This window comes from Lissotriton helveticus, chromosome 8 (genome assembly GCF_964261635.1).
Source record: "Lissotriton helveticus chromosome 8, aLisHel1.1, whole genome shotgun sequence".
Lineage (NCBI taxonomy): Eukaryota > Metazoa > Chordata > Amphibia > Caudata > Salamandridae > Lissotriton > Lissotriton helveticus.
Window position 1 is genome coordinate 1,262,133,665 of NC_136069.1, and position 13,464 is coordinate 1,262,147,128.

Below are 13,464 nucleotides of genomic sequence, written 5' to 3' on the forward strand. Positions count from 1 at the left end.
ACTGCAGTGAGGCAATGGAGCCTTTTTTAAACCACGCCCTTTCTCATCACATCACAGGGAGAGGTGGGATAAGTAAGTCTCGCTGATCACACCCTGCCCTGTGACAAGCTGTTAATGGGCGGTGTGCATCCTCGCTGATTGATACGCAGCTTCGGGAAGCACAGGGCTGAAATGTAATGCACCCAGGCTGTGTTCAATTAGCGAGGCGGCATCATCTTACAGGGGCGTGGTCCTAAAGCCTGGCATGCCACTTATGGCCATGGCTGAAGAAAGGCAAGCCCAGCAAAAAATACAACTGCAGGCACGGGCACTAGCACATGTGTTTGCAAAATACTGTCTGATAGGGCCAGATTGGTGGCCGTAGCGGGCATTGGGCGTTTCCCCGGTGGGCCGCTAGGGTTAGGGGGCCGATTTTGTTACAGGGCCGTTTTTTCAGCATAGTTGCAATATCCGCCGCTGTAACGTAATCGGCCGAAACCGGCCGTGGCAAACAGCTCAGACGCAACCCCAAACCCCCGGTGGACCGGCCGAGCACTTTGCCAAGGCCTGTTTTGGTTTCCAGTCCGGCCCTGGTGTCTGACCTGTAGATAGCTGATGAAATTCAGGGAGCATACACCTAATAAAAAAGAAAAACTGCAGGAAATCAGAAGGGGCCCACTGAAAGGAACCGCCACTGGCCACTTCCAAATACCGAATAAAATATTTGCTTCAAAATTCACAAAGGGATTTGCAAATGGTTACCACCTCCTTTGAGGGATCAGTAAAAAAGTATTTTTTGTGACCATAATTCGGTTGCAAAACATTCATACATACCACAGTGATTCTGTATTTGGAATGGATGCCCTAAACACGCATTAAACATTAATTGTGTTACCAAATCGCAATTTGTGCTTTTGTACATGTGAAAAAGCATTTTTGCAGTTGGAAAAAGTGCAACTCTGCAAATCTGTCCCTTTTCGACCACAAAAACTCTTGGTATATATATATATGCCCCTTAATGAGAATTTGTACTTCTGTCTCCATAAAAATCTTGGCCCAAGTGTGATGAAAGCAAGGATATATTTATTGAACCATTCCTATATTTCATCACGCTAGAGGACAACTTACCTCCAGACACAGAGGCCATACGTAAAATGTAGCACACCTTACATTTGCGTCACTCGAGGTAGACACTTTTCCAACCTAGATATTTTTTTACACATTCACATGTCTGCACTGAAAGCATAATTTGACTGGTATTTACAAAGCAAGAAGTCTATGCAAATTTGTTTAAACAGAGATGCCATTGAAAAGGAGGCAAAAACCTAATCTTAGTTTGAGTTTTACATATAAAACGTACACTCAATGATCATGCTGTTTGTTAAATTCAAGTATGTATTGCTTATATGCACTCTACACAGAGAACAATCTTTTTGAAAAGGCAATAGGCTTGCTTTAATGTGACAATCAGGATTTGTGTGTGCAACACATGTAAGCAGCATTTGTGAATGCCTGCGTTAACTTTTAGTGGCACATTAAAGCCAGGCCTATTGTCTTTGCCAGTGCTTGTTTTTTTCTGTTGATGCACTGAATGGCAATTCACACGACCTCTAACATGCTTAGTACTCTCTCACATATCCAACACAGCAGAGGCAGTGAGCTGCACGTTCTTATCTTGTGCAAGTATACATTGGTTGCTAGTTTGTGAGGACAGCATTTATCTCACATTTCCTACCGTTGCATGCTGGTCATTTTTGCGACTTCATTGAAGGGATTTCACATTGCCACACAGCCAGGACTGTCAAAATTAGGCAGAAGCGTCACTTTACCCAAACCCCTCCTCTTACCCACTCCTGAAGGAAGAGAAAGATGAGAGTGGGGCTTTTGTGTGCCAAAGGGCCCCTGACGTGGTGTTTACCTACGCCGATATCCACAATGTTGCACCTTCATGACACTTAGAAATCAATCGCTTTGCATGCCACCCCAAAGCCCAGAACACCGTCTAGGGAAACATCTGTGTTTTTCAAGGCAGGGCCATGTCCCTACTAATCAGTCAATACTGAGCAGGACTATTATCAATCAGCCGAAAATCAGGCATCTATCTGGGTAGACACCTGAGCAGAACGTTTATCAATCAGCCGAAAATCAGGCATCTGTCTGGGTAGACACCTGAGCACAACTTTTATCAATCAGCCGAAAATTAGGCATCTGTCGGGGTAGACACCTGAGCAGAACTTTTATCAATCAGCCCGAAAATCAGGCATCTATCTGGGTAGACCCCTGAGCAGAACGTTTATCAATCAGCCGAAAATCAGGCATCTGTCTGGGTAGACACCTGAGCACAACTTTTATCAATCAGCCGAAAATTAGGCATCTGTCGGGGTAGACACCTGAGCAGAACTTTTATCAATCAGACGAAAATCAGGCATCTGTCTGGGTAAACACCTGAGCATAACTTTTATCACTCAGCCGAAAATCAGGCTTCTGTCTGGGTAGACACCTGAGCAGAACTTTTATCAATCAGCCCGAAAATCAGGCATCTGTCTGGGTAGACACCTGAGCAGAACTTTTATCAATCAGCCGAAAATCAGGCTTCTGTCTAGGTAGACACCTGAGCAGAACTTTTATCAATCAGCCGAAAATCAGGCTTCTGTCTTGGTAGACACCTGAGCAGAACTTTTATCAATCAGCCGAAAATCAGGCATCTGTCGGGGTAGACACCTGAGCAGAACTTTTATCAATCAGCCCGAAAATCAGGCTTCTGTCTAGGTAGACACCTGAGCAGAACTTTTATCAATCAGCCGAAAATCAGGCTTCTGTCTGGGTAGACACCTGAGCAGAACTTTTATCAATCAGCCGAAAGTCAGGCTTCTGTCTAGGTAGACACCTGAGCAGAAATTTTATCAATCAGCCAAAAATCAGGCTTCTGTCTGGGTAGACACCTGAGCAGAACTTTTATCAATCAGCCGAAAATCAGGCTTCTGTCTGGGTTGACACCTGAGCAGTACTGTTATCAATCAGCCGAAAATCAGGCATCTGTCTGGGTAGACACCTGGGGAAACAACCAATAGGGCAGAATCACCTGGGCTTGATGTCAATCAGCTAGTGTACAGGAAGACACAAGTCCTGCAAACAAACGACTAAAGCAGAATAACTGGCGCCCAAATTTCCACCCTACACACCTTGCCACACCTCATCTTGTGAAATAAGTCAGCCTACATGTGTGACAGAGTTTGCACAACACCTTAATCCTGTGTAATATTTTGTTCCGTTTGTAACATGAGCTTCATAAAACAAGGGGGGGTTGTGCAATGAAGGCGACACTTCTTGGAATATGAATTCGCTGGTATAAGGCCTCAGCAGCATGAGCTGATGTATCTTAATGACTCATTAGGACAAGCCTTCCTCCCCTGAGAAGCACTTACAGAGTTCCGGTGACCCGAGAATTAGTCAGTTAATCAGTGTGAAGTGATCTGAGAGCTCTCCATATCACAGCTCTTCATGCAATGTGCTGGGGCCTGGAAAAAGGAATTAGATGTACTCTAAACTTTGATGTTTTTTTTTTTTACAAGGCCACCTTGTTCTTCGCTCTCTTCTATTATCTCACAGTTGTTAGTCCTTTCTGTAAAACAATGCCTTTATTATTTTTTAGCTGCCTTACATAGAATGGCACACAGCAGCATAGCTTTTTCCACAGTCTTTGCAGGACATTACCTGAACTTCCCTCCCAGAGCCTTCCTTGTCCGAGATGATTTCTTCCCTTCGGACCCTCGAGACATCGCCTGTGTGGCTTCGCAGACAGTACGTGTGATCGCCAAAAGAATAAACAATTGATCCTAATGAGAAATTTGAAATATGAATATGATTATGGGCCAGCAAAGTTATTTTGCATAGTATAAATGTTGCTTCCACAGCCCCAGGCGTGAGGTAAATAGCTCACCTTTGCGGTACCATCCATTTTGCGGACTGCGGAACAGTACCATCTGACCAGGGGTTAAGTGTGCTGCATTTATTCCACGGTTTTTTGGTTCAGCCCCATCTGGGTTATCATTGTCAGCTGTGATAGAGGGCAGGAGAGAGAGAAAAATAAGAAAATCAGTGGGAGTCTGTCAGCACTACAACATTTTCTGTCTTTTTACAAATTCTCATTGGATGTAATCCTTTGGCGCTGTTTTTGTATGCATAGTCCATGCTACTTAGAAGGTTTTAGGTACATTAGAACAAGAAAGAATTCAACTCCTTGAGTGCTCATGACGAGGTCAGCTCATCATGAGCTACGGCGCTCCGGTGCTCATGACGAGCTGAGCTCGTCATGACCGCGCCGTTACATGGAACGCTCGCATGCTGGGCTGATTCCCCTGCTGTGCTGAGCGTTCCATTGAAACGGGCGTGGTCATGACGAGCTCAGCTCGTCATGAGCACCAGAGCGCCGTAGCTCATGACAAGCTGACCTCATCATGAGCACCGGGGCGCTGTACGCACCCCCAGCACAGCGGGGGAAACAGCCCCGCACAGAAGGGGTTAATAAATGTGCTGAATATATTAGCCAGTGTTGAAAGCTGGATAAATAATGATTCTGAAAAAAGGATGATTAATGAACTCTCAGGGGCAGATTTACAAGAAAGTGCCACAGCGCGGCAACGCACGCCCTTTGGCTGTGCCACGCTGCGGCATTTTTAATACACAGGAATGCAACATATTTACAATAATATGTCGCATTACTGTGCTCTCCCCTGCGCTGGGCGCACAAACTGCTGCCATGCACCGGCGCAGGCACCCTTGCACCAGGAGGCCTGCATCAAGCGGAAATTGTTTTTGTGCAGGAAGGGTCACCTTCCTGCACAAAAACAATCACTACAGGCATTTTCCTCTTTCTATGTGTGCTGTAGAATGACGAGGAGAAATGAAAACATTTCTCCTTGTTGCACCTCGCAACGCCACCCCTAGGTTGGCATAGCATTCGGACGAATTTCCAGGTTTGCAATTCCTCGTAAATCTGGAAATGTGTCTGGTTCCATGGGTGTTGCGTAGGAACACCCACAGCGACACCCATGGAACTCCCCTTTCAAGCAAAGTGTTGCGTGTAAAGGGGTCATATTTACAAAGACAGGAAAAGTCACGCAGGGTGGCTTTTCCTGTCCTTGTAAATATGGGGACATGAAATGCACCGCCGGTGCATCATGAAAAGTGACGCACTGGTGGAGCAAGGGGCGTGTAAATCTGCCCGTTAAAATGTAATACAAGATTATCATAACACTTGGTTTCACACGACAATGAACAATTAACCATGCACCTACTGAAAGCGCAAAAAATATGCAGCACCTAAAAATAGGATTATGTTTTCTGTCAAAATTGAATGTAATATAAATTTCCACCAATACACAGAGAGGCCCGATAATGGTCCTACCCAACCTTAACATGGACCCTCTGATTTCCACTTCCCTTCGTCTGCTGTTCATTATCATTACTAACACTAAAATCCTGGTGGCTATTTTAGCACGTTGAGTGTTTTTGGTCTATCCTCGTCATAATGGATTTATATTTGGCATGTCAACTGCTTGAAATCTACTGAAGTCCTTTAAAGTAATCATTGGATGTAGGAGAGTGGGAATTCCAGTGATTACCATACTGGATGCTGAGAAGGCATTTAACTCTATGTCACTAATTTATCTATTCCAGCTTTTGCAGAGGTTTAGATTTGACCTGGTATTTAACAAATGTATGTGTCTGTTGTAAAGACTGCCTATGGACAAGGTTCAAACTAATGGGGAACTCCTGCTTTTAATCCATCTGCACTGAGGTAACAGGCTAGGTTGCCATATATTTTGTTGCTCATTGACTTGGGCATGACATCTTTGGTGATCACATACAGATAGAAAGCAGGATGTGCTATAACTGTACGGAGTGAAGTTCCTGGTGCATCTCTGTGCAGATGATGTTTTATTATGTATAAAACACACGAGGGAAACACTACATAGAGCAGAAATCTTGTGGAGCAATTTGGTGGAACAGTTGTTCTTGTGATTCGTTGAAATAAGTCAGAGGTCTTGTTTTCGGAGTCTACCAATGCATCTGTAAATGTAGGCTCTCCATTCCACTAGGCACCTGACTCCTAAGTATCTTGGTGCACTCATACATAGGCATAAGGTTTCAGCCTTGTCATCAACTTAGTATGCTACTTTGACTCATGTGTGGTATAAGGTAGATGGAAGGATTAGGCCTGTGGGTGTTCGTTGTAATGAATGTACCGAATGTAACGGGGTAGCTTCACACACTTTGATTTTCACACATTCCTTGCTGGTTTGATGGGTTTTGCCCCATATGCCGAAAGGACGAACCAGATTTAGAGTAGCGGCTGATCAATTCTTTTCCTTTTTCCTGATGTCCATTATGCTAACTGATCCCACCCAGCTGTTGCGTTCTTCAAGTACAGAGGGATGTGATTTAGGAATCTCAGCTTCCTAATGCTATTTATTATTCTGCCTTTCCTCTGGCGTCTATATCTACCACTATGAGGAGGGATTCATTGATTGTTGGCGTAGGGCTAACGTGGGCTTACCACAAGAGGAAACATCTTTGAGGACTCTATTCTGTGTTCCGAGATGGGTTCACACCATAATCTGTGTCAGTCTATTAATGCAATTATCCTGTACTCCAGTTTGAAAACTAGCTTGAAGGCATGGCGGGAGGCCGCACTGTGCATGCTTCCTACTGACTCGTTACTACAATTCATATTGTCATCTTATGGAGGCCACATAGTCTCAAATATACATTTTTCAGCAGCTTTCGTTTTGAAAGTCAACAGTAAGGAAATCAAAATTGGAATAGACATGGACGGTGAAAACCTTGACATCTATTGCAGGTGCGTCGCTGAGCATAGCAAGAGGCTTCCATAAATGCTAGATTCCAGATGGTGCAATGTCAGTAGCTGTGGATAGCAAATTTATCTCACCTTTCACCTCTAACTGTCCTGGATGTGTGTTCCAGGAAGCAGGAGTGTTTTTTTATGCTTGTCACTGTAAGCTTTCGGAACTGAAATTTTGGAAGCTATTGCTGGAGTTACAGGTACTTTGATGCTGTGTGAACCTGCGGTGCTACTACTGGGTCTTCTATCAAATCAGATAGTTTTGTAATCCTGTTTCATTGGGCTTGCCCTTTCACCGTCTAAAAGCCATATCACCGCTACCGAATAAGGAAATCTTCCTTTAAGTATGAGACTTGGGCTTGGATCTAGCAACCCATTATGAACATGCAAAGCACTTCTAGGACGTAGCCAAGCCAGAGCAGAGACCGAAAGATATCTGGGGTAACTATCTAATTTACTAACCTCATCTGACTGTTGACACTGTTTCAACTGAGAATGGTGACACACTTGGAAAAGGGTGGAGTTAGTCAAGGATGCTTTGGGTGCCTACTTCAATAACATCAAATTCTTCACCTTTCATTGGTAGAAGCCGATTTTTGTCTGTTATGCTGAATGTGATCTCACTACAACATTGGACTGTAGAATCTTGACTTATTTTTTTGTTTTATGCTTAATTTGTAAAAAATGAAGTGCAGGGGCTGAAAATGCTGCCAAGGAGCTGCCCTCCGGTGTGCCCAACTTTCAACACCCGCACTGCCTCAGTCTCTATCCTGTAACCATGCTCTGCTGACTGTCCCGTAAGATATGCGATTTACTTATTTACCTACACCGACTGATGAGTGCGAAAACAAAATGCACACCAAATGAAAATGCTTTTTTGGAACATATTAATCAGTGCGGTTTGACTGGGTTTGTTGCAGGTCAGGAGGCTGCTTGAGCACAGCAGGTCATGTCAATGCTAGTGCTGCCTGTGATTAGTTTGGTCCAGGTATGACGATGGCATAGGAATCCACTGTTCAGCTTGCTGTGACTCTGCCTCATACAATGCAAGCACTGTCCTCAGCCGCAATGCTGCAATGCCTGTGAGACGTGAGTATGGCTGTTGCACTTACTGGGCTCAAGCACACTCAGCAATTAGCATGTTTAGAGGCAGCGTATGGAAACTGCAGGTGACTCCATAGCACACACATGTTGCGGTGGGCCACAGCCACATCACGCACGTTGAGGATAGTAGCAATGCAGGCCCCCACTACAATTATCCAATGGGAGGCTTAGGCTCAGGCAGTGGCAGGGTGCAGCAGACCTGGGGAATAGAACTTAAGCGATTCGTTAAGGATGACTTATTGGATTCATGACAAGCGTGACGACATCATCACTAAAGTGATGATATACAATCATGCCTGCCTGAACAGATGTGTGCCTGCCTATGAAAACATACCAGCCCGTCACCATGCAAGGTATGTGGTTCTTTTTATTTTAAGTAGGACAATTAATATTGATACCACCACCTGCAGGACCAGAAATCGTAGCCCCGGCCCTGTGAAAGAAGTGCCGGTGCTGAGCACCTGAAAGCACCTGCTCAAATTAAGCACTGCTCTGTGAAATGTCAAAGTAGAGCTAGGTGGAATGAAAGTTGGATCTTTGGTACTATGGGAGTATGCTGGAGCTTTGTCGCAATTGTTGCATAGTTAAAAATTAAAAAATAAAATAAAAAACATGAATTTGCCCATTAGATGTACAGTTATGGCTGGCAACAGTGTGTCTAGATATGGTGTTACACTAACTTTTACTTTTACGAGAAGGGAAAAGTGAGTTGAGGGCTCCGAGAAAATGGAACATGCTGTGGATACATCTCAACATGATAGAAAAATTCAATGACAAATTCAATGGAAAACCTATTGATCGGTATCGAAATAATTAAGTAGTTTACATTCAATTTTATAGGCAGTGAAAAAGAATCAAATAGATTTTGCACCTTAGTTGCCTGTTACCTAATATATTTTTGGGTATCTTGTAGATATTAATAAACGTATTTGCCTATACCAAATTCGTATAAATTGGCCGTCAAGACTACATCAGCGAGTATAAGAGTTTGTTAAATCAGCTCAAAGGCTGGAGTAGAATCGAATATGTTATGACAAAAATATGTTTTAACTCCTTAGTGGACCTGAAGTCACAGAGGTCGTTCAAGAACAAATCCTTTAGACACACTGCCCAGATACATTCAGTTTTACCATGCAAAGTAGGATTCTTATATTGTATGTAGCGTTGTGTGGAGGTTGTCAGTAACATAGATCACTCCAATAAATATCAATATTTACAGGGTAAAGGGATTTCAGAGATTCATTGGAACATACTCAGCACACTCAGTCATTATCTTGTTTCATGCAATTGAGTATAGTAACTTTGAATACTTGTATAATAACATTCAGACATCCGAGCATTGTGGTTGCCCATTGATAAATAAGTAGCAATATAGAATTAACATTCCTCCAGATTGTTCTAAAGTCTAATTCATGATTTAGTGTTCAAGCCTCACTTTCACTTGTTTTTATTTGGCTCATATTGCACGCATTTTCACCCTCCTGAGGCGGAAGCCGGGAGGTCTCCTATCTTTCCTTGCATTTTAAATTGCTGATTTTACTCGTTTCACATTTGTTTTGCACTTTGCTCACACCTGAGTTAATAGGTGTGCTGAGACCCCCTGCGCTTAGTAGCGCCTTAGATTCATTCTCACCCCCTCCCTGTAAGCTCCGGTCCTGCTCTCGGCCGAGTGTTGACGCCGAGGGCAGAGCGCCGGTTTTGGCGGCCATCTTGGGTCGGGCTGGGCTGGTGACGCGATTGACAGCGCTATAAAAGGCGCCTGGGTTAGTGTGCAGGTAATTCTGACATTGCACGCATTTTCACCCTCCTGAGGCGGAAGCCGGGAGGTCTCCTATCTTTCCTTGCATTTTAAATTGCTGATTTCACTCGTTTCACATTTGTTTTGCACTTTGCTCACACCTGAGTTAATAGATGTACTGAGACCCCCTGCGCTTAGTAGCGCCTTAGATTCATTCTCACCCCCTCCCTGTAAATTCCGGTCCTGCTCTCGGCCGAGTGTTGACGCCGAGGGCAGAGCGCCGGTTTTGGCGGCCATCTTGGGTCGGGCTGGGCTGGCGACGCGATTGACAGCGCTATAAAAGGCGCCTGGGTTAGTGTGCAGGTAATTCTGACATTGCACGCATTTTCACCCTCCTGAGGCGGAAGCCGGGAGGTCTCCTATCTTTCCTTGCATTTTAAATTGCTGATTTTACTCGTTTCACATTTGTTTTGCACTTTGCTCACACCTGAGTTAATAGGTGTGCTGAGACCCCCTGCGCTTAGTAGCGCCTTAGATTCATTCTCACCCCCTCCCTGTAAGCTCCGGTCCTGCTCTCGGCCGAGTGTTGATGCCGAGGGCAGAGCGCCGGTTTTGGCGGCCATCTTGGGTCGGGCTGGGCTGGTGACGCGATTGACAGCGCTATAAAAGGCGCCTGGGTTAGTGTGCAGGTAATTCTGACATTGCACGCATTTTCACCCTCCTGAGGCGGAAGCCGGGAGGTCTCCTATCTTTCCTTGCATTTTAAATTGCTGATTTTACTCGTTTCACATTTGTTTTGCACTTTGCTCACACCTGAGTTAATAGGTGTGCTGAGACCCCCTGCGCTTAGTAGCGCCTTAGATTCATTCTCACCCCCTCCCTGTAAGCTCCGGTCCTGCTCTCGGCCGAGTGTTGACGCCGAGGGCAGAGTGCCGGTTTTGGCGGCCATCTTGGGTCGGGCTGGGCTGGTGACGCGATTGACAGCGCTATAAAAGGCGCCTGGGTTAGTGTGCAGGTAATTCTGACATTGCACGCATTTTCACCCTCCTGAGGCGGAAGCCGGGAGGTCTCCTATCTTTCCTTGCATTTTAAATTGCTGATTTTACTTGTTTCACATTTGTTTTGCACTTTGCTCACACCTGAGTTAATAGGTGTGCTGAGACCCCCTGCGCTTAGTAGCGCCTTAGATTCATTCTCACCCCCTCCCTGTAAGCTCCGGTCCTGCTCTCGGCCGAGTGTTGACGCCGAGGGCAGAGCGCCGGTTTTGGCGGCCATCTTGGGTCGGGCTGGGCTGGTGACGCGATTGACAGCGCTATAAAAGGCGCCTGGGTTAGTGTGCAGGTAATTCTGACATTGCACGCATTTTCACCCTCCTGAGGCGGAAGCCGGGAGGTCTCCTATCTTTCCTTGCATTTTAAATTGCTGATTTTACTCGTTTCACATTTGTTTTGCACTTTGCTCACACCTGAGTTAATAGGTGTGCTGAGACCCCCTGCGCTTAGTAGCGCCTTAGATTCATTCTCACCCCCTCCCTGTAAGCTCCGGTCCTGCTCTCGGCCGAGTGTTGACGCCGAGGGCAGAGCGCCGGTTTTGGCGGCCATCTTGGGTCGGGCTGGTGACGCGATTGACAGCGCTATAAAAGGCGCCTGGGTTAGTGTGCAGGTAATTCTGACATTGCACGCATTTTCACCCTCCTGAGGCGGAAGCCGGGAGATCTCCTATCTTTCCTTGCATTTTAAATTGCTGATTTTACTCGTTTCACATTTGTTTTGCACTTTGCTCACACCTGAGTTAATAGGTGTGCTGAGACCCCCTGCGCTTAGTAGTGCCTTAGATTCATTCTCACCCCCTCCCTGTAAGCTCCGGTCCTGCTCTCGGCCGAGTGTTGACGCCGAGGGCAGAGCGCCGGTTTTGGCGGCCATCTTGGGTCGGGCTGGGCTGGTGACGCGATTGACAGCGCTATAAAAACAGACAGTGATGGCTCCGCGCAGCGGACGCGAACAGCGGACGCGCCGGACCTGCGCCGGAGTCGTGCCAGAGTCGTGCCAGAGTCGTGCCAGAGTCGTGCCAGAGTCGTGCCAGAGTCGTGCCAGAGTCGTGCCAGAGTCGTGCCAGAATCCTGCCAGAATCCTGCCAGAATCCTGCCCGTCTGCGCCCGTCTGCGCCCGTCCGCGCACGATCGGGCTCAGGGCTCAGGAACTCTGGCACACACATTACTTACACTACTAATGATCTCCTAGCACTGAACTCCGACAGGCACAGTCTGTCTCCCACCATATGCGCCACTCTCAAGGAAAATAATATCCTCTGTATTCCTAGCCCTAAGAATTGTAGCCTTCTACTCCCCTTAAAATTAGCTACCCTCAACACTAGGTCACTACAGAAACACCAGCTGGAAATCTTCACTCTCTTACAGGATGAGACTATCGACATCCTGACACTCACCGAAACTTGGTTGAGTGATACCTCCTCCCCGGATATCATAGCCGCCCTCCCTAGCGGGTATGATATGATCTGGCATAACCGCCCAGATGGGGCCAGATGGGGCCCGATGCGGCGGTGTAGCAACGATTTTTAAAAAACAGTTTACGGTGACCAAAATCCTAACCGAGACTACAAATGCCGTCGACTTATTGGGCATAAAAATCACCATGAATAATTCCTGTCTTATCATCTTAACAGTTTACTGCCAGCCCCAAAGTACTCCAATATTCAATGATCTCTTTTTCCCTATAATATCGGACCTATGCACACGTTATAAAAACATTGTGGTGACCGGTGATTTTAATGTCCATTGGGATAAAAGAGATAAAGATCTATCAGCCCAGAAACTGCAGACTTCTATGACCGCTCTTGGATTGGCACAAGTAGTGGAGACCCCACCCACATAAAAGGGCATATTCTCGACCTCATCTGGTCCTCTATACCAAAGGTGGCTCTTACAAATATTACACCTTGCATCTGGTCGGACCACTACCTAATCTTGTGTAATATACCACAAAGCAATTCCCAGGTTAAACTCCCATTAAAAACCAAAAAAGTGCGCCAATGGAAAAAAGTCAACCTTGAAACCCTGACCAAAGTCCTGTCCAAACATAAGCAGAAAGCCACAATTCCATCAAACGGCACTGACCTAGATCTAAACTATGACATTATTACAAGCACCCTCAGACAAACAATTGATGTGATAGCCCCTGAAAAAACACAAAAAATAAAGGGTGTAGAAAAAGGGGCCCCCTGGTTTACTCAAAGCCAGCGAGATCAAAAAAGAAAGCTCCATTATCTTGAAAGATGCTGGAGGAAATCCAAAAAAGACCCTGACAGGGAATTATACAGATTATCGTTTCAACTGTATAGAAAGCTCATCGTATCAGCCAAGAAGGACTACTATGAAACACGAATGAATAATGCTACAAATATCCAGAAAGAAACCTTCCAAATACTGAAAGAACTAAGCAAAAAAGAGGAAAAGGCAGATACATTGATTGACTGCGACACTTTCCAAGGATATTTTCTTGAAAAAGTAGTGACCATACTGTCAGATATTAAGAATGATAATTCAACTATACATACTATGCCATTGATCCCTCTAAACTCCTCAACCCCTATCATCACTAGATTCCCCGAAATTGATTCCATTACCCTTAGACAACTAGTAACATCTACCAAATCAGGTTCCCCCGCCGATCCCTGGCCTCCTGATATTTTTCGATTAGCAATTCCCATTTTAGAGGACCAGATCTTAGACCTCCTAAATAATTCATTAGCTACTGGATCA

At 45.4% G+C, this 13,464-nt stretch overlaps 1 protein-coding gene across 1 annotated transcript in view; it reads right to left on the bottom strand.

The window, feature by feature from the left end:
- The window catches only part of VWA3B (von Willebrand factor A domain containing 3B), a 1,052,517-nt gene that overhangs the window by 95,534 nt on the left and 943,519 nt on the right, over positions 1-13,464 (bottom strand). Inside the window, exons 31-32 of the mRNA XM_078658240.1 lie at positions 3,920-4,036; positions 3,694-3,815 (exon numbers count right to left, since the gene is read on the bottom strand). Of these exons, the coding sequence (XP_078514366.1) occupies positions 3,694-3,815; positions 3,920-4,036 (239 nt within the window). The remainder of the gene's footprint in view (positions 1-3,693; positions 3,816-3,919; positions 4,037-13,464) is intronic.